The 22511-nt window shown below is 37.4% G+C and overlaps 1 protein-coding gene across 3 annotated transcripts in view; it reads left to right on the forward strand.

Annotated features, from left to right (window-relative positions):
* Positions 1-22511, forward strand: part of NCAM2 (neural cell adhesion molecule 2) — a 197376-nt gene that overhangs the window by 94135 nt on the left and 80730 nt on the right. For all 3 annotated transcript variants that reach the window (XM_028726954.2, XM_028726955.2, XM_028726953.2), the window contains exons 3-8: positions 3688-3894; positions 4512-4655; positions 6948-7085; positions 9341-9458; positions 12790-12950; positions 14918-15063. In XM_028726954.2, coding sequence (XP_028582787.2) covers positions 3688-3894; positions 4512-4655; positions 6948-7085; positions 9341-9458; positions 12790-12950; positions 14918-15063 — 914 coding nt within the window. The remainder of the gene's footprint in view (positions 1-3687; positions 3895-4511; positions 4656-6947; positions 7086-9340; positions 9459-12789; positions 12951-14917; positions 15064-22511) is intronic.

Here is a 22511-nt window from a genome sequence, read left to right on the forward strand (position 1 = left end):
GCAAAGTTGTTCATTGCAACAATCACTGACTAGTGATTGGCCCAATGGGAATGTGAGAATTTGAGGCTTGGAATCTAAGACTGGAGAATATGGGGCAAGGCAATATCTTACATAGATATCAGCGAAAGAAGAAGCTATAAGCTGATGGAAGGAAGGAAGTGGTTGAGCAAGGAAATATTTATGGCCCTCCTGCCTGGTCATAAGACACTTCCTGGAACCAGATGTGTGCTGGATTTTTATGAGGAAGAGTGCAGTTTCAACCTAATATTTTCTAATATTTTTTGATGCCTCAACCTGGATTCTTAATGTTGTGTGCACTTTATATTTCATTGTATTATTTTAGATTATATATAGTTACATACTAATATAGGTACTCTCTGGTCTACAGGAAGCCTGGTCCTGCAGAGCTTTTAAGGAAGCAAAAATAATTATTTGTAGGCATTAGAAAGCAGCTACCGCACTTGAGAATAATGTCTGACATTATTGTGATTGGAAAATGTTTCCGATCTTTGCACGAACTGAATAAATTACGTATTCTCCAACTCTATCCCCCACCCCCTCAATAGCATTGAACCGTGTGGAATGTGCTTTGCTTGAATTGGGTTTTCTTATCATTCAGTGCCATGTGGTGATCACAGGCACCTGGTGAAACGGTTCCTTATATGCAAACTTTCAGAAGTGAAGATTCCTCTCTATGGGTCTGGAGTCACTTGTCTAAGGGGAGGATGAGAACTTGGCTACCTCAGGTAGAACAGCATATAGCGCTCCCTTCAAGTCTGATGGTATACTTGAAGGGGGGAAAAAATCGCACAAGCAGTTCCTTCCCTTCTTGGCAGTAAAATAAAATAGAAATTTTGTATGTATTGTGAATTTTTCTCAGTTTTATTGTTTTATTTTTTTGTAAACTGGTTATATATAGAGAGAGAGATATTGATATATATTGATATATGTTATGTGTGCCGGCGTGGCTGCTCGAGAGCAAACAGGCAAGACTCCCCGTTGGTCTTTTCAAGACTATTATCTGTCCAAAACGTTCACAATGCAGATCGACTCAATTCCATGTCTGCTCAGTCGCTAGCAGAATCTGGGAGTGGGCGGTCCTTAAACTTTCCCCAGCAGAGTAGTCTTTTGACCCCCATCCTACGCCTCCCGTCTCTGTGCGTAAACCGATTGTGCAAAGAGGGCGTGGGGGACCTGCCTCCCCTCCGCTTTGTTCATGCTCGGTGCTGTGGCTCTCCCTTGCATCCTCCAAGCCCTGCACCCCTTCTCCACTGGAGGCGTGGCTTTCCTCCTCCGCGGAGGAAGTGCTGATTCTCACAATCTTTGGAGGCTCCCTGTAACCTGTAACCCAACTGCCCTTCCACCCCTCGCCTCTGAGCTGATGGCAGTTCCCTGACAATATATATATATAAATATAAATATATATATATATATATATATATATATATATATATATGGGACGCAGGTGGCGCTGTGGGTAAAAGCCTCAGCGCCTAGGGCTTGCCGATCAAAAGGTTGGCGGTTCGAATCCCCGCAGCGGGGTGCGCTCCCATTGCTCGGTCCCAGCGCCTGCCAACCTAGCAGTTCGAAAGCACCCCCGGGTGCAAGTAGATGAATAGGGACCGCTAGCGGGAAGGTAAACGGCGTTTCCGTGTACGGCTCTGGCTCGCCAGAGCAGCGATGTCACGCTGGCCACGTGACCCAGAAGTGTCTCTGGACAGCGCTGGCCCCCGGCCTCTTGAGTGAGATGGGCGCACAACCCCAGAGTCTGGCAAGACTGGCCCGTACGGGCAGGGGTACCTTTACCTTTATATATATATAATTAAGCGGTATGTAAATTTTATGATGATGACAATGATGATGATGATACATTAAAAAACTAATAATTTGCTTCTCTTTCATGGCCCCCAAAATAATGCAGGCACCACCTCTAATGGTAGAGCCAGCCCTGGGTAGGAATTGAGTTTTTCATATTGAAGCAGCCAGTTTGCAGAGGGTACAAACTAAGGCAATTAAGTGAGAGAAGAACTGAGCTGGTCGGAAACATTAATAGCACTGGGCATGACCTCTTTTCACTTCTGAAAAGATAGCAAGAATAGAGTTGCTCTCTATTTTACTGGATGTGCTCCTGAGCTTTTCATAGTAACCCTTTGTATGGAAATTTAGAGGGGAATCTTTTCCTGGTACTTAGATCACTGAGTAGAAAACTCTACCTGTTCTGCAAATGCATTACAAAGCATTAAAAATGTATAATGAACTGAAACGTTGAGAAATGTTCTGGCACTAATTATTCAGTGGCTACTGAATAAATTAAACTATCTGAACAATGTGGGGTTTCATTTAATGAGTATAGGTTTTGGTGGAAATTCCTTCTAAGTCTTAATTCTGAAAATCACATTTCCACTGCATTTATACTTCAGAATCTCTGCAATGTGCTTCCAAGTGAGATTTGAAAGGAGTTGATTTTATTGTCATATCATAGCCAGGAGACAATGAAATATCCCATTAGAATTTAAGTATACATTATTAGATCTATAAACCATGGGGTCACTACCATCTAACTTTGAAATGATATTAGGACAGGAGAAAGTACAAAGTTCATTCCATGTAATTATTTTTATGGCTACTCATTCCGACCAATTGAATTTTGAGTTAATGGCAGATAATTAAAGATTATTACAAAAAGAAGTAATACAAACAAAACCTAGCTAATCAAATGTCAACCACTAATGAATAATTTGTTCCTGAAAATACTCTACATTTCAGTTGTTTTATTCAAATAAAAGATAGAATGGTTGGTTTTTTTATTTTGTTGTTTTTAGAGTTTGTTTTTACAAGCAGCTTAAAAATTATATCAGTGCAGGAATGGACGCTTGGGCAATGACACAAAGGCAGAAAGACTCGATTGTCTATCATTTTGGAAACAAATATCATTAGCAGAACTAGCAAAACAAGCAGAACTGGTAAAAACATCCTTTTAGCATCCTTTCCCTGAAGCATTGTGATTGCAGAGACCCAATTAAATTATTTCTGCTTTCCCACTTTTACAGTGGAATTTCATTACATTGGAATCTTGGGAGAAATGGTTTGATTTTTGCAGGCACACTGTCCACAGATATAAAAAAGAAAGTATCTCCAAATCACTTTAGTTGTTCTTGCTTCAGTTCAAGGCACTTCATACAGATTCCTCTTTGGCTTGGACAACCCTAGGCTTGCCATACATCCGGAAAATCCCAGACATGTCCTCTTTTGGGGGGCCTACATCCCCATCTGGGTTTGTTTGGGGTTTTTTTTTTTTTGTTTTTTTGCATTTTATAGGAACTGCCTGGGTTTTAGAGGGCTTTATTTTGGTGAAATTGCAAAAAAAGTTGTTTAGCTTTTATTTTTTGCAGGATCGCCTGAATTTTTACTTCTTGAAATATGGGAATCCTAGACAAGCCTGAAACCTGCCATTTTGTGTTGCTTGTTTCTAATTTAGGATTCAGTAAAATCAGATGCACACCCCTAACAAAATCAAACTTCTGGAAGACCCCTACTGGACATAATATTGTGAGACTGCTTGATATTGTCCCAAAATATAGAACCAAACTGATGCACATGAGCATAGCATATTTTAAAGAAATGTACCTGATACCTTGTCCATTATTCATTATGTACATTGTTGTCTTTCTTTCTTCTTTCCTTTAGTAATTGGTGAGGCTGAGAGTATAGATTGGTACAACCCACAAGGAGAGAAGATTGTATCTAATCAAAGAGTGGTAGTACAGAAAGAAGGTGTCAGATCACGGTTAACAATCTACAATGCCAATGTGGAAGATGCTGGAATATACAGGTGTCAAGCAACAGATTCTAGAGGACAGACTCAAGAGGCTACTGTTGTTTTGGAAATTTACCGTAAGTAAAATCCAAAGGTGAAAATAAATTCAGTAGTGAGGCTTCTCTTCCTTCATGTTGTACCGAAAATGATGAATATAAGTGCTCTGTAAACTTTATATCAAAAGTATTCAGTATATTGGGGCTACTCAGTGCTAAGTATTGTATGTACTCAACGATTACTTTGAAGTAAGCAAATTTTCATATATATATTTGTAATAGATGGCAGCAGAAGACTTATTTATAGTAATTGGTCATGACTAAATGACTAAACAACAACAACAATGGTTTACTTTTAACTTGAAATAGTTTTGTCTTTGTTAATAGAAACTTAAAGTATTCTGGTATTTTTGAAAACAAATTTGATGTGATTTAAAAAACAACAACAATCAAGCAGTGTATGACTTTTATGAAATAAATGAATATAGCACTGATTCCCTGCTGTATATTTTTGCCATCAACCTTGTCTTTTTGCTGCAACAGAACAATACGATAATCGTACTTACCCAACTTGCATGTGAAATACTTTAACACTTTAGAGTGCTAAGTAAATTCTCTTTGTTACCTAAGTAATGTACTTTGGAATTCTCAGCAAATGGTAGAAGCTGCTAACTAAACTGTCTTTCCTTCTTTCTTAGAAAAGCTCACATTCCAAGATATCTCATCCCCACAAGAATTTGTACAGGGAGAAGATGTACAAGTCATTTGCCGTGTTACTAGTTCACCTGCACCTATTGTCAGCTGGTTGTATCAAAATGAGGAAGTCTCAAATATTGCTGACAGTTAGTATTTTGGTAACTCTTTAAATTATCTGTTTTCATTCTACATTCAACCAGTTTAAAGGCACTTACGTTAATGTTCTGATATAGTAATGAAACACCTATTGTGTTAGCAAAATAATGAGTAAAATGTGGTCATTGAGATGTTATATTGCTGGAGATGGGGAATGCAATTAATGTTACTATTAAATCGTGATTCAGTCCTTTTCCTGATATATCCCTCTGAAATTTAATTTTCCATTGCAAATAAAGGTAAATAGCTTAGGGATTGGCAAATGAAAGCCACAAGATAAAACTGGCCAAAAACAAAACAAAACAAAACAAAACAAAAACCCTGGTGACTACTTGGGTCCTATGTACAAACTCAGTGATGAAAGAAATTTCCCAAAGAAGTGGTGGTTGTGGCCACAGGACTATCTACCAGGTTATTTTAGACTCTGTGTTGTTTGAGACTTCTCTGCTTAGGATCCCTCTTGAATTTACAAACTGACTATGTTTGGTACCTTCTTGTTAAGTAACCCCACAGTTAGGTAGACTCTTGCCAAGTACAAAAATAAATAATTCTAGTCAACAGCTGTGGGAAGACATTTGTAGATTTTTAGCTTTAAAACTTGGTTGTAAATTAGGTTAGTCATGGAGACCAATGAATTCAAGAATTGTCATGTTAATCTTCATTTGTTTGGTTTTTGGATTAGACCCTCAAGACGATATTTTTTCTCATACATGACTTCAATTCTACTTTAAATTCTATACTACCTTAGTAAACTCTGAGAACTAGCTAAAATATGCTGAATTAAACATCAGGAAAATGACTGAATTTTAACAAAAGATATAAATATCTGCTCTGTGGTTGTTGGATTTTGCCATGATTTGGAGCATTGAATTATTCTTTCTTTGTCTTCTGCTATCCTATTTTCAATCAGTCAGTTGATTCTGGATTATTTAAATCATTGTGGGAGCTTTCTAAGTGCTACATTGGGAGAGAGGTAGGGCAATGGTTTCAGCAGGTGGCCAGAACCTCTCCTTCCTAACCCCCCTGCAGACCATCTTTGACAGGTGGGCAGGGCCTCCACTGGTCAGTCACCTGACTTTATATCAGGTTGCAACCATTTGAAGTTGATTGGCACTGGGAGTGTGCCTGCAAAGAGGCTTGCTGTTACGGATGATTAGCAGTTACATTGAGTTACAGCAGTTACATTTTCCATCTGCAGGTGGTATCTGGAAAGCAAAAATGTCTGTTTGCAGATGTGCTATGAAACTTCACCTGCAAACAATAGGGGGTCTCACTCAACATTGATCCCCCTCAGCAGCATACATACCCTAGTGGGGTTCTCTGCCAGTGCTTTTGAGCTTGCATTATTCCTTTGGAGCTGCACCCTTACCTACCTCACACCTGAGAGGAGGTTTGGGGCATATAGGCATGGTTTGGGTGAGAACGGTCTTGTGGACCAGCTTGGACTGACCCCTGTATTATGAGTTCAACAACCTTCATTGGTGGCAAAAAGTTAAAACTTCAAAACCATGAGCTATCTCCAGTGGCGTAGCGTGGGGGGTGCAGGGGGGGCCGGCCGCACCGGGCGCAACATCTGGGGTTAGGGCAAATCCACAGGTTAGGGGGTGCAAATTACTTGCCTTGCCCCGGGTGCTGACAACCCACGCTACGCCACTGGCTATCTCACTCTCCTGTTATCAGTTACATGGTAGAGACATGCAAGAGTTGAGTGTGTGGAAAAGTCATATAACAGGAGAGAGACTTATAAAAATGATTGAGAATCCGTAGATAAATTCATATATAACCTTCCAATAGCCAATGTGGTTCATTTCCTGTGCTTGTTGGGCAACCACTTGCACACGCCCAAGCCAGCTAGTATAGCCAGAGGTCAGAATGATAGGAACTGCAGTGTAACAATGTCTGGAGGGAACCATGTTGGCTTTCCCTAACTTACTTCTTTATCTCTCTTCCTGCCTCTGTTCTTTTTTTTTCTTTCCTGCCTCCCTTTTTCTTGTTCTGATATTCATTTCTTGTTAGGAAAGTTTGTGAGGTATGATGGGTCAGATGAGCTGTTGTTTATAAGAGATACATTTGTTAATTTTTTTAAAAAAAGACAACATGAAGCATTTGATATAGGATAACTGAGCTTCTAGAATTACATTTTACTTGTAAATTGAAGTATGTTTTGTTGATGAGCTCTCTGATAGTATAGCAGAATAGTTTAAATTTTATCAATTCATAACCATGTTCCCAGCAGTGCCTTCACTTACTGATACTATTTTATATCTTACATGCCTTTCCAGATAGGTTTGCCATGCTGCCAAACAATAATCTTCAAATTCTTAAAATCAATAAAAGTGATGAAGGTGTTTACAGATGTGAAGGAAGAGTAGAAGCCAGAGGGGAAATTGACTTTCGGGATATCATTGTACTTGTAAATGGTAAGAAGCAAAACTGAACAGCTCTACACACACACACACACACACACACACACAGAGAGAGAGAGAGAGAGAGAGAGAGAGAGAGAGATGCCTGTTTTTTGTGTTAAAATAATTATGCTTAGCACCAAACAAAATATTACGTAAATCTAAATTATCACCCTTTATGTGTGGCCCTCAGCGCTTTCTCTTGCCTTGTTATTGCCACAAAATATGCTGTAGCTTACTCTAAGTGTGTAAATAGCTGAGGTCTGGCAAAAGTCATGAACAAAATCAATTTTTCTAATACTATAATATCAAGGTAATAGTCTACCATTGAGTTCACATTCCAGTTTATAATAGAAATTGGGCTAGATGTTACATTGGGAGAACCTCCACATATATAATTCAGAATAATCAAGGATTCAATATTATGCTCATTACTGTAGCAACTTTATCAGCTTGTTAAATTACACCTTGAGACTTTCATTTAATGATGCTGCAGCCAAACACACACACACACACACACACAATCTAATGTTTGTGACTATTGTTGTGCACCTAACGTTTACATGTGACCAGGGTTGTAGTCTTTTATTACATATATGTATCCATGCAAACCTTTTATTTTAAATGATCTTCAGTTCAACAGAAGTATCTTGATTAAAAAGATAGGCCTGGGTCCAAAGGTGCCCTGCATAAGCTGAAAGGCAGTTCCATACTGGGAAGGTGGCAGTGCTCCAATGGGGCAAGTGGAGTCTCACTTAACATTTCTTTTCATCCAAGGCATAATGTTTGGTGTATTATTTTTAAACACTACCTTAATTATGGGTTGTGTATGACTTAGAGCAGACCTCTGAATTTCAGTTAATCATCTTCTATGATTTCATTAGATACAACTCTATATTATTATTTTTCAAAATGGCACCTTTTATTAAGTGTGTGATTAGTGCATAGAAGGGACGTGGGTGGCGCTGTGGTCTAAACCACAGAGCCTAGAGCTTGCCTATCAGAAGGTCGTGGTTCGAAACCCCGTGACGGGGTGAGTTCCCATTGCTCAGTCCCAGCTCCTATCAACCTAACAGTTCGAAACAACGTCAAAGTGCAAGTAGATAAATAGGTACTTCCCTGGCGGGAAGGTAAACGGCATTTCTGTGTGCTGCTCTGGTTTGCCAGAAGCGGCTTAGTCATGCTGGCCACATGACCCGGAAGCTGTCTGCAGACAAATGTCGGCTCCCTCGGCCTATAGAGCGAGATGAGCGTGCAACCCCAGAGTCATCCACGACTGGACCTAACGGTCGGGGGTACCTTTATCTTTACCTTTATAGTGAATAGAATGGGCAAAGTCCAGCCAAACCAAACATTTATATTCCCTCCTTCCACAATGAAGATACATGCAGACATAGTATAATAAAAAATGAAGTAGTAAAAAGCTATTGGTGACCATCCTGAGATATTGTTGTGGCTACAAAACCAACCTTTGAGCTCATTAGCCTGAGCAGACCAGGAAAGAAACTTCCCTAGAGCATGAATGCCTTCATTATTCTCAACGGTTGTATAGTATGGTTTTTCTGCTGCCTGTAGTTCCCTCCATTCCTTGAAAGGTTTGGCTTTGGGGAGTAGGGGTCAGCTATTTGCTGATCTCAGGTTAGGCAAACTCAGCCAACAGGGTTGATGGCAGGCTGTAGTCATCTTAAAGAACACTACCCAAAGTAAGAGGAATGTTATTTTAATAAATATAGTGCACCAAACAAAAAATTAAAAGGGATTATGTTTCATATGTTTTGATGTTTACAAATTTGTGTGGAATATGTAGTTAGCAATTAGTTGCAATTCATTTGAAGTAATTACATATTTAAATCTAAGGTGCTATTGTTAAGGCGTTTCTTAACCATATCCATGGTTTCTTCTGATAAAAGTACTGTGGTTAACTCTGAACTGACTAAAACTGAAACTATAAACTGCTAATATTCTTGATCAGACATAGGCAAACTCAGCCCTCCAGATGTTTTGGGACTACAGTTCCCATCATCCCTAGCTAACAGGACCAGATGGTGGGAGTTATAGTCCCAAAATATCTGGAGGGCTGTGTTTGCCTATGCCTGTTCTTTATGATAGTAAATAAGTAACTGAATTTTACTTGACTAAAACTTATCCATCGGCCTTATTTGTGGTTCAAAAATGAAATGGTTATAGCAAAGTTACTTTAAGAAACAAGAGGAATCTGTGTGCTTTCTAACCTTGTCTAACCTTACATCCATTTTCCATATTTTCTTCAGTTCCTCCAGCTATCACATTGCTACAGAAGTCCTTTAATGCCACAGCAGATCGAGGAGAGTCAATTACATTATTCTGCAGAGCCATGGGTTCTCCTGAACCTGAAATCAATTGGTATAGGTAAGCTCAAATATATGCTGCAGAGATATTTCAAATATACATTTGAATAGTGAGGTGAAAATAAACCTTTGAGCTCATAGGGATTTCTTTTTAAAGGGTCACTAATTGAGCAGGTATTTTGTTCTTGTTTTTACTTTATTGCTGTTGGAAATGTCATGTAATTGGACTTTGTGCTATCTGAAACCATCAAAATTAACATGAAACATTGTCTGAATGCTGTAAATACAAGAAAGACATGGATCCTGAAATATTATTCACTTTGTTTATATCTGAGTTACACTGCCAAAGTGGATAGTGCTTCAGCCAAGCTGGGGAGAGGCAAAAGTTCAGACTTTCATATTCAGTGCAGTCATCAGCTTGTCATCCAGATGATCCACCAGCAGTACATCCAGATGAGTCTCCAGGGACTTCGGGGTGCAATACACACACCTCAATCTGTTGCACTGTGGATGGAGCCTAGAGCAGTTCTGCAGGCCTTTCCCCACGTGCAACTCTCTATTCTACCCACTGAAAGTGTGGCTGGGTTGTTTCTCTTACCCTTTTTGACTGAGGTGGTTTGGGCCTCCATCATTTTGCATGCAAATCTTCAGTGCCAATTAGATGGAGAATGCAAGCTTTTGCCATCCTAGCAGTTCGAAAGCACAGCAGTGCAAGTAGATAAATAGGTACCGCTGCGGTGGGAAGATATATGGCATTTCCATGTGCTCTGGTTTCCATCACGGTGTCCCGTTGCACCAGAAGCAGTTTAGTCCTGCTGGCCACATTACCCAGAAAGCTGTCTGTGGACAAACGCCGGCTCCCTCGGCCTGAAGCAAGATGACCGCTTTATCCCATAGTTGCCTTTGACTGGACTTAACCGTCCAGAGGTCCTTTACCTTACCTTTTTAGAATACAAGTTCAGTTGTATTCCCACATATGGATAAGGTAATTTGTTTAGAAACATTGCTACATAGACTATAACTAATACAGTCCATGATCAAACTTTATTTCTATTTACTAAACACCTCTTGTTGAGAGATGCTTTCTTTTCCAGAAAACATTTTGTTGGGATTCTGTCCCAAATCTCATATTTCTCTCATATGTAAATTGTAATGAGCAAAGAGGTGCTTAAGAGAAAAGTCAATCAAAAATCTGAGCTTTTCTGTCTAAACAAGTATTTCCAGTTGTGTGTTCAGAAGCATACTCCTTCTCAAAGCTGCTTCTGCAATTTTGAACATGAAAAATCTGACTCAGGTATTGCATAAAAATACCATTTCGTTATGTTAAAAGCATGAGGGGTCATCTCTCGGAGAAGTTATTTTACCAACTTTTTTCTTTCTGCTTATCTATTTAAATAAATATTACAAAAGCTGTAGTTTGCAAACTGATGCAGTTTGCACATAGATGCATAGATTTTAAAAGGAAAGGGGTGCAATTCCAGTACTATACTCAGTCTAGCATGAAATTATTCATAGCAATATTTTTTTCAATGTTGAGAATTACAGTAGTAGACTTGTACATGCTATTTTTATAGTGCCCACCTGTATATAAGCTGCTGGATGAGATCTCTTCTGCTCACTGGAGGGTTTGAAATCTGACCTTGCGGATCTTTCCACAGAAAAGTTCCTTCATAGGTAGAAGCAACTAAATCATCAGATTTTTATCAAAACGTCATTTTCAATGGCAATTATCATTGATTGAAAAGAAGTCCCCCTGATAACATCTTTAAAAAAAAATATGAGGCTTATCTTTCAAAAATGTAAATGGATGCCTTCTTTTAGTATTGTTCATTTTCTTAAATTATTAATCTCTTGAAGACTTATTTGCAACCTCAACTGTTGGTATTCAGATCCTTGTTTCCTGACATAAGCAGAACTTCCTGTTGCCTCGGGGTAATTCCCTCTCTGCCTGTTTGAGGATAGCATGTTTTGGGGATAAAGCTTTCTTTTAAAGATGAAAATATCCAGTGTTTAGCTGTGGGGGTTTATTTTTGGTTTGGTTTTTCAGTTTTCTTTTTTCTTCCCATATCCTTGAGAAAAGACATATTCTGCATGGTGTGAGCAGGCTATAATTTGCAACAATGAAGCAGGTTTTTTGCTAATATTACAGGTTTTCTCTTTCTCCTACACTACAGCAACGTACAGTAACGTCCCTTTTGCTTAAATTGTAACCTCTTTGGTATTTGGTATATTGAGTCCAGTAGGAGAGAAACAGCTAACCCAAGCTTTCAAAATGCATTCATATTTCATTCACACCAGTGGCCATGGTGTAACACAAGAACAAATGTCGCTAGACATGTCACCACAACCCCACCTGTGTGCTCCCATTTATATTTCTCAAAACAATTAAGACGTAAATGAATGCTAAACTTCTGCTAGATTCCAGTGGATTTCTAGAAGTTGCTTTTATGCCATAAAACTTCAGGGTTAGTGGAGTCTGTAACTTGAAACGTATGTAACGGGTCGGGTTGTGGAGACATGTCCAGTGACATTTGTTCTTGTGTGACCATAAAACATGAAAATTAACAGGTATGGAAAGGTCAGGAAGACCAAATAAAGTGCTGTCTGAATACAGCCTATGAGAGTACAGTGGTACCTAGAGTTACATACGCTTCAGGTTACATATGTTTCAGGTTACAGACTCCACTAACCCAGAAATATTACCTTGGGTTAAGAACTTTGCTTCAGAATGAGAACAGAAATCGTGCAGTGACAGTGCAGCGGCAGCAGGAGCTAAAGCGGTGCTTCAGGTTAAGAACAGTTTCAGGTTAAGAACAGACCTCCAGAACGAATAAAGTTCTTAACCCGAGGTACCACTGTACATCTCTTCTGTTAGTTGTTCAACTTTGTGATTAAATTGGCCACAGGTCAGTCAATCATGATGAAGTGACTGTGGGTAGTAAGTTCAGTAGTACAGTGAGAATATATTTAAACTCTCATGACTGGAGCTGTACATCCAGTGAGAAGGTTGGAATGTGTGAGGTTATATTGAATTTACCTGAAACTAATAAATAATTGGACCTCAGGTAATTAATTTGCATAGTCCTCAATTATTCAGTGAACCCTATTAAAATGAATTGCCTTGCAATTTTTTTTTAAAAAATAGCACTGTACATTTGCCAGTGAACCAAAAAACTGTGTGCTACCATTGACCCTAGTATGCTATGTACTAGAAATGATCGTGAAAATATTCTTATACTTATTTATCATTATTTATTTATTAAATCTGTTAGTCACTTTATCTCGCCCAAGACAACCCAAATAACAACAGTAATATTGTTTTGAAATGCTTGCCTGTTTCAGATCAGATCATAAAGTATGCTTTGTGCTTATAAATCATTTTCGTCTCTCAGGAGAGGAAAACGCATTGAGGAAAATGAAAAATACGTACTAAGGGGAAGCAATACAGAACTGACCATTAGAGATATCAAAAATATTGATGCTGGACCTTACATCTGTGAAGCAAGAAATAAAGCAGGAAAGATGACAAATCAGACATTTCTTCAAGTTTTTGGTAAGTATTGCTTGCTATATCTACCTTTGAACTCTGTTCAAAATTAGAGTACATATTCTGATTCCTGTTGTATTGTTAAAGTTGCCACTGAATTTCACATAAAGATTTCAGACAAATTTGGAGGTGCTGTGCAAGGGTGTATGACATGCATAGGCTAACTTGGCACTCCATATGTTTTGGGACTACAACTCCCATCATCCCTAGCTGTGGTCAGGGATGGTCAGAGTTGTAGTCCCAAAACATCTGGAGGGCTGAGTTTGCCTATGCCTGGTGTATGGCATACGTCCAAGTTGCCAGAAATTTCACCTAAGGTAAAAAAAGAATAAGCAAACTTCTGAACTCTGAGGAGTTTTAAAGGAAACTTAGATTTTCCATAAAGCAACATATCTCAGGGAATAGGGATTATAGTATCTTGCATATTGTGATTCTTCCCCCAGCCCAAATGCTAATCCCCAAGGATTCATTAGGTTAACCTAGGGGAGGGACAGTGATGCTATAACCTACCATTATTTCTAATGCTGAATTTGAGTAGCTTAGTGTCTGTCAGGCTGGCAAAAATACAGGAACACCCACAGACATTACCCCTTTTCCTGCTTTATTATAGCCAAGCACTCTGATTTGAAACTAGTAGATAGCTCCAAATGCCTATTTAAAAGAGTGAGGGAAACGTTTCAAAGGAGTAGGAAATTTCCACCCCCATCTTTATCTTGGAAAACACCCCTCCCCCTTTTCCTTAGTAAGCACTATGAAAATCCTGTGGCAGCTAACTGAAGCATTGAAGAAGACCACTTTTTAAAAGTGATAAGGGTTCGCTGCAACTTTTTTCTAAATTTGAAATACAACTTTCATTCTTTTAGTATGGAAGTGATTCACTGATGCACCAAAACCAACAATTTCCAGTTTCATTTACTCAATGGCTGCTATTTTTTCTTTTCTTTTGTTGCTTACATTTATTCACAGTCTTACAAAAAGTATGTTCTGATTAGTGCTACAAGGGGACTTGAATTATTGCTAAATTTTAGATTTGAAAATAAGAAACACCCAGGCTTCCCCACTTCTGATTTAATGTATTACTATTCTACAAGATTCTTTGTTGTCAATGACATGTATTCCTTGTATTTTCAAATTTGTAATGGTTGCCAAATGAATAAATCTGATTAGTTTAGTTGACTATGTTAAAGTCTTTCCTTTTGTAAGTTACAAGCCTATTTCAGAAATTCACTTGGTTTCACAGCAGTTAATGTTTTCATCACCTGTATGAGTTGGACACTAAACAATGTCTGCATGTACACCTAAAATCCGCTAGCTTTGGATGCCTGCTGTGACGAAAGCTTTACCACACATGTGCAGAATTTCATTTATCATAGGTTACCGAAGTTCCAGGGGAAGTGGCACTCAGTTGGTAATACATTTGAGTATAACAAGTTTGGCATAATTATCTACAAAAACCAGTTAATAGCAAATTTCAGCACAATGTATAAGAGGAACGCCCTGCTCCCATTCCCTGGGGGCACTGATGCACTTCCAATAATGCCCTTTCTCTCTGTGTGCCCTGCTAAATATTTATGTGTGTTCAGATCCAAAAAATGTTTTCAAATTGTCAAGTACTCTTCCTTTCATTCCACTGCTAGGGGAGACTTGAAGTTATGCATGATAGAGCCTTCTCCATGGCTGCAGCCTTCTTGTGGAATGTCACCCACCCGACACTAACATAGTGCTAAATGAAGGCATACCCACTCATCCTTTTTAGTTACTGTTTTAGTCCTTTCCTCTGCTTAGTTGTTGAGTTGCTGTTTTGTTTCCTGATGCTTTCTTTTATTATTGTCTTTTAATAATTTATTTTGTGTTGTATCTTCATTGGTATTGGTACCAATGAAGGGTAGCTTATAAATCTTCTAGCTAAACAAATAGCATTGTTCATATTTATTCAAATCAAGAATGAATAATATAAATTATATTTCTAACAGTACAGCCTCAAATAATACAACTTAAAAATGAAACTACCTTTGAAAATGGCCAAGCTACCCTCATATGTGAGGCAGAAGGAGAACCTGTCCCTGAAATTACTTGGAAAAGAGCAATCGATGGAATCACATTCTCTGAAGGTGACAAGGTAAAACAGTCTCCCTTGATTATTTTTTTTTTAAGAATCAGGATTATGTTGAATAAAGGCTAAATACCGTATATCTCTTTATTACTGGAAAAAAATGGAGATGGAGGAAAGGTATAAATACCAATGTCACTTTGAGTTTGGTACTTTTGTTTCCAATATATTTATACGATAGTGTGGGAATTGCAATTTTCCAGCGGAGAGGAAAATAAAGACAAAATACTTAACAACAGCAATTCCACAGACTTCAAGGGAAATGGTCTTCCTTGAAACTTGTTTTCTGCACAGAGGTGAGACAATCCAAAATCAGGGAACATTTTTGAAGAATGCTGTCCTATATCCACTTACAGGGAGTAAGTGTCATTGAATTCGGTAAGATTTGCTTCTGATTAAGCATGGGTAAGAATACTTTGTTGATCTCTTAAAAATTCCCTGCTGAAATGTGATAGGACATTTCTCTACATTTCCCCTATAATTTAGAATGTCAGTATTTTCCCTTTAAAAATGCTCCCTTAATTTGCTTTATCTAGGTATAATCCCGAAGACAAACTGCAGGGTGAAGTGCTCTCTTCAAAATCTGTAGGACTTGTGCACATTCAGTATTTTGTGGATAATTTGAACATATTATTATGAGAAAGAACTATCTAGTTATGTGATTATACATTGTATTCAGATTTGGGGCTATTTGTAATATGATATTGTTTTGATGCAACTTGTTGGGAATGCAAGAGAATATGGAAAGAAAGGGTCATAACGTACCTAACTATAAAGATATATCTATAAAGATTATATTGGAAATATGAAATTATATAACTGCTGGAAATGAGTAAGAGGTGGTCTTGAGAATGACTTCTCATGGCAAGTTTCAGTCTTCATATTTCTGTACAATTCTCCATTAACCCTAGTCCCAGCACATATTCCCTTACTTGCTACCAACCAATTCCTTGCAGCTCTGAATTCTTTTTACCACTGATTTAGTTATTGTTAATTATTTTGTTGGACCTGTTTGTTGGTGTTTTTAATGTAGTTTTATGAGCTTATTGAACATTGCTTGTTTTATACCATAACACTCTTTGGGAGCATTAAGATAATAAAGCAAGAGGTAAATACTAAAGAAAATGATTATATGTGTGTACTAGTATACTTTTTTTTTTAAGTTCTCTTAATGTCTTGAATCTTCCACTAGAATTCTTCTAATGGTGACCTCTTTGAATTATAGCAAATTTTATATGACACCCTTGCCTTGTGTGCAGATAAATATGTTCCACAAATAAGATAGATGTCCTTTGGGGGAATGTCCTTTGGTGTTAGATTTCACTGCTATTATCTGCAAAGTCGAATGTCCCATACACCACTGTGGATATGTCTCCTCTCATAAATTGTTATTCTTAATAGAAACTGGCAAAGTTTATCTTGTATGTGCTAGTATACTTTGAGAAGATGGTTGAAGCTATGCACTTCCAAGGATGGTGCTTATTTTGAAGTTGTTGTTTTTTCTGTTTGGAGCTGTTCTTTCTGATAATCTCAGCTGAGTTGGTTATGCCTATTAAACCTACTCTCATGAGTATTTTACTGGGTATAAAATGGTGTTATTTGGAACTGGGCTTTCTTTGCTTCTGCCTTTCTGGCTTTTGTTGACTCTGTCCTTGAACTTTACTGTAATAAGTTTTTCAATACATGTTCTCATCCTGTTTCTTGTAGACTATCTGATGGTGATGCAAAGATTAATATCCAAAGTAGAATCATATAAAGAAATCCTGAAGGAAATGACTACTCTTGATCTAGAAAAAGATTTGCAAAGCAGTTGTTTTCAACTTATTTTGAAAAGACATCAGAGTAGCAGGGGCTGACCAGGTCAGCTTATAGGGTGGGGAGATCTCTCTTTCTTTTTTCCTTTTTCCTTTAAAAAAATCCATCACCCACAGAGATTAGTTCAAATAATGTCCAATTAAGTTTTTTTTGTTTTTTGTTTTTTTGTTTTTTTACAGTTGAGATTAAAGGAACTAGGGCATTTTTATTGAGAGAGGACCAATAAGTACTTTAATATATTATCAGGGTCCTCAATTAAATGACCTGGCAAGGTATTTCATGGTCAGTTTCAATAGGTTTCCAGTTCTGTGCACTGTGTAAATAATTGTAAGGTTATGACTAACCTGTCAAATATGGGAATATTAACAGTGTACAGTAGACCTTAATATATAACACTTGACTCTAATGTACCGCATTGTATTATACAAGCAATCTATATTCCTTTCCCTCCACCCCATTGAACCTCACAGAGGATAGGCTGTAAAATATCCGGTCATTCTGTAATGTGCTAACCTATTACTATGGTGCAAGTCCTATCCTCTTATTTTCTTGGAATTTAATGTGAAGTATGTTTGTTGCAATTTTTATAGGTTCTGTTTATTTCTGCTGGTGAAACTATTGTAATTACTATACAGGAACATCAGTAGAAGGGATAGAATTAAACAGGGGAGAATGAGAACTAAATGGGGGGCATAATTTCACTTTATAAAGAAGCCCCCCAAAATTACTAGCCTGCTAATAGTCCTTTGAAGTCATTTCTTCCACAGCAAGCATGGAAACAGCAGACAATACTCTCTTAACAGACTAATAAAAGAAAATTGGTTTATATCAATCAGGCTGGTGGAGAAATTGGTTTCTCCACTCTGCCAAGCCACATACTCACTGTCATGCAATTCCACACATTTGACTGCATGGAATTCTTTATCACATATGGCTACCAGTCAAGTCATTAAATACAATGATGGCATAATCAATAATGCATGTTATTCTGGTAAAAAGCATATACACATACATGCTGAAAGCTTGAATATGAAATGTGATCCACTGGATAACTGAAAAGAAGTGGGGTGGTATACGTTTTTAACTGCAGGCGCTGTTTTCCCTTAAATTCAGCACCAGTATTAGTACATCATCTTAAGTGAATTTTGGACTGTATTGTGATGGCAAATGCTGCTTTAGTTTATTAAAAATGGCAGTTTTTATTCATGTCTGCAAGTGCTACCACAGCATGAATTTACTAATCCGTGACTAAATGACACTGCAATATCAGTAATTCGCCAAGAACCCCTTTTTTGCACCCTTCCCCCCCATAATAATAATTGTGCATTTGTAAATATAGTTGGGATGGTTGGCAATACAAATGCACTGATAATACATGAAATATGAAAATACTGCTTTAGTTTATTAAAAATGGCAGTTTTTATTCATGTCTGCAAGTGTTACCACAGCATGAACTTACTAATCCGTGACTAAATGACACTGCAATATCAGTAATTCGCCAAGAACCCCTTTTTTGCACCCTTCCCCCCCCATAATAATAATTGTGCATTTGTAAATATAGTTGGGATGGTTGGCAATACAAATGCACTGATAATACATGAAATATGAAAAATATACTTATTTTATGTCTTGATAGCTTGTTAAAGCTGATGATAAGGCCATGTGTGCTTATGATTCTTGCAAGTGCAATAACATGATCAGTGAAACTGACCTTTTTAAAACATTGTTTGTTATTATGACTGATATATCCAAGTCATATCCAGAGCATTTAAAATTAAGTTATTTGACTCTGAGTATGAAAAATGAAGGGTATCATCCTATTATTTATTTATTTATTTATTACATTTTATCTTGCACTTCCTCCCAAAAGAGCCTAATATGCAGAACATTCGTGGTTCTAGTTTTATCACAAATGTGTCTTCTGATCACCTTACAGAAACCTGTAGATGCGTTTTCAATTTTTTAGCTCCATAAAGAATATGTAGAAATATTGTGTTTGCACTATTAATTGGTTGTAGAACTCTTATAGTAATTATTACAGAATTCTGCTTTGTCATCTTCATTTCCACACCCTTTTGTTCCAGAAATTTAGTTTCCTATAATTTCCTCCCAATCTCAAGCCTCTATATTTTAAACATTTACAGCTTGTTCAAAATAGTCTAATTGCACAGATTAATGAAAACTGGAGCATTAGATTATACTGAGCTGCTTTGGAAACACCAGTGGAAACATCTTGCATTTTTATCTTGTGAGCCGCCTTGAGATCTTTTAATGAAAGGTGGTATATAAATCTAATAAATTATTATTAATAATAAACATAAAGGGTAGAATCCAGCTGATGTTGTTCCTCTAATGGAGGCCTTAGTCAATGGAACAGGGAAGGGGGCAATTTTGTCTCCCTGCAGCTTCCTACACCCCTTTCTGTTCCGCACGGTTGGAATCTCCAGAGCAGTTTTTGACAGTATCTGACATCATATTTCAGTGAAGTTTTTAGTATCCTTATGTAGTTCCCTTTATTTTTTCTGTTCTGTATGATTACTGATGCTTCTTTACTTTTTTTTAGCAACAAAAACACATTTAAAGTATCATTTTTCTTCATTATTTTCCTTTTTTACCTTCCTACAATTACAGGCGCACCAATGCCGGCTCTTTCAAGAACAGAAGAAGTAGTATTGGGTTTGGTATGTACAATGCCCTGTGTCACCTCTTTCTATAACCAACCAAAATGTTGCATGAAAACACCAGCATAAAGCAGTGATTAATCATGTCTCATATTGCTACCATTTCTTAAATTATGTCTCATGTCCTTTAGAATTTACTTATTGTACCTGTATGTAATGATAATTATCAGGCAATTTTCAGTACATACCAAGTGATATTTCTACTTTGAAATCATTAAAATTAGCTGCTATGTCTACAGATGGACAGAAAGCCAAAGCAACAAAACAGCTTTCCTTCAGGATTAGATTTCATATAATGACCTAAATACTGATCAGCTCTTAAATGGGTGACTACAAATTATTTCTTCCCTTGAAGAGCGAAAGTATATAAACCCATTAAGGAAATTGTAGCATGTTGCAATGATTAGTACCTGCGTGAAACTGAGAAATAAACTGCACTTATAGACTCCATTCCAGGTCTTTCATTTAGGGGAAAAAATCACAATCAAATGCAAGACTCAGGTGTAACATGACTGAATCAGTGCGCAATAAGGAATATACACATGGCAATACTCTGGAATTTTCTGCTGTTTCCAACAGGTGCATGGATAGAATACATTTACCAGAAGAATGTGGGGAATGTTGTGAATGTTGCATCCATAACCCAGAAGGGAGCTTCCATCAGCTTCTCCACATTGGTGGCTGTTGTGAATAACAGCCCTTGCTCATCAAAGGTAGCTTTCAGCCTAGGAAGTCTTGGCCATCTGTTTCAACTTCTGGAATTTTCATAACACCTTCAATTCAGATAGCACTTTTTGTCTCCATTGCTTTTCTTCTACTTGAGGAACAAGCTTACTGCTAGAGTTGATCTACCCTGTGTCCGACAGTGAAGCCTGACTTGCAAGTGTCTGTACTGTTTTATTTATCTCTCCTGTGGATGCTAGTTCATCAACCATACAACATACAATATATTTCTTGGCAAACAGATATATTTCATGGACTTCAAATACAGTGCTGTTTAATCAGGATTCTGGATCTTTTTGAAAATCAGTAAAATCTGGTCCTGACAACATGAGTAAACCAAACCATATATTTGACTTTCTCAGCCAGCTACCTTTTGCCTGCTGAAATAAACAGCAGCTGAATTAAATAGTAGCAGTGAAGAACTAAGTATACGATTGAGGCATCATCTTGCTTTGGCTCTCCTACCATCTATACTTGTGGCAATTATAGGTACTCAATTTCTGATGACTGCTAATAATAAATATTGCCTTTTTGAGGGGGACAGATTGTAGTACAATCAAGAAACCAATATTGTCATATGCATCATACATTTGAGAAATGGCAGTATTATACATACTGGGGCTCTATTTCCTGTCATTATAGCTGGTGACACATGGCATTCTTTAGATCTAAACCAAGTGAACATGTTGATAACAGAAATGCATTTGAAAATGCATTATGGCTACGAACAGTGACAAGTAAAATCAACCTATAGTGCAATAGTTTTGTAGTTGTTATACAGAATTCTAAAAATAACAGTAATTCAAACATTTACTCAGGAACAAATAAAAGCGCCACCGTCTTTTCTTAATTTTATTTCTTCATAAATAATTTTGTTCTAGTCCTTTAACTCTGTCATATAATTGCCTGTGGAAATTTACGTATGGACACTGAGACCTCTACAAAAGAAGACAAGCTTATTATATTGTAATCCAAGTAGTCATTACTGCTTACAGCTCTTCTCACGTTGTATATTATCCTCCATCTAATTAAAAATGGACAATATGAGAACTTTATGATGTTATCCCTTTTACTGCAAAAAAAGAGAAAAAAAATCCACCAGACACTGATCAATTAAACTGAGTTATCGTTCACTGCAATTTGCATAGTTTTGTAACTGGGGAATCAACAAATAATTCCCATGTAGGACATCATTGCAGGCAGCCAGCAAGAACTAAAATTAGAAGCCATTCTTCTGCATTGGAACAAGACCCCTTCTCTCATCAGTGTCAGTGATCTCTGCAAAGCATTGCATTGCTACCATAGATTTTAATGCTACAACGCATATATTGCTGGTTATACAAATCACCTGGGTTACTTTTCTTTGACTTACTTAAGTGAGTTAATTATTTATTTATTAAAATCATTTCTAGACTGATTCCCATCCAAAAATCCTGAACATGTTTGCATAAAAAAAAGACAGAGCTAAAACAAAAACTCTTCAAACTAACATTCAAATTTCTTGAATATAATTCTGAGTAAGATTTCTGGGAGTGGATTGAAATTCTGCCAAAGAGCTACAGTCTCTCATAGTCAGTCTCCCAGAGCTCACATACCAGTGGTGGGCAGGGACAGAGGCAGACTTACAGATGGGACTGTTACCTTTGCCCAGTAGGCTACACCCCTCTCATGTCTGCTCTTATTTTCCTTTTCCCTGTGTAATGTCAAATCCACCTTATCCAGTGCAGCCGTTCATGCCTACCAAGAGCTTCTCCTGAGAGTTGGAGGACCCTCTGAACAGTATGGAATATATACAGGGTTTCAATTGGTAGAAAGGATTGCTTAGGCTACAGCAAGTCCACTGTTGGATACAACCCACTGAAAGTAAATTGGACAGCTTTCACCAATATTTTAATCTGACCCTATTATATTGAGTCTGATCCTTATTCTTACAATAAAAGTGTTCTTCTATGTCTGTTTATCATATTTATATCTATATTCTTAGCCGTATTTTGATGCTATTGTTTTGCTTACAGTACAATCCTATGCATGCCTGCTCAGAAGTAAGTCCTAGACTTACTTATGGATGAATATGCACAGTATTGCATAACTGTATTTTAATGATGTTTTCATTTTGTAAACTGCCTTGAGGGTTTTTTATTTTTAAAGAAAAATATATATGTATTTTTTTGCAATAAACAAATACAATATGTATAGTTAAATTCAGTATTGTGGATGGAGAAAATGTTTGTTTCTACT

This window comes from Podarcis muralis, chromosome 4, assembly GCF_964188315.1.
Source record: "Podarcis muralis chromosome 4, rPodMur119.hap1.1, whole genome shotgun sequence".
Classification (NCBI taxonomy): domain Eukaryota; kingdom Metazoa; phylum Chordata; class Lepidosauria; order Squamata; family Lacertidae; genus Podarcis; species Podarcis muralis.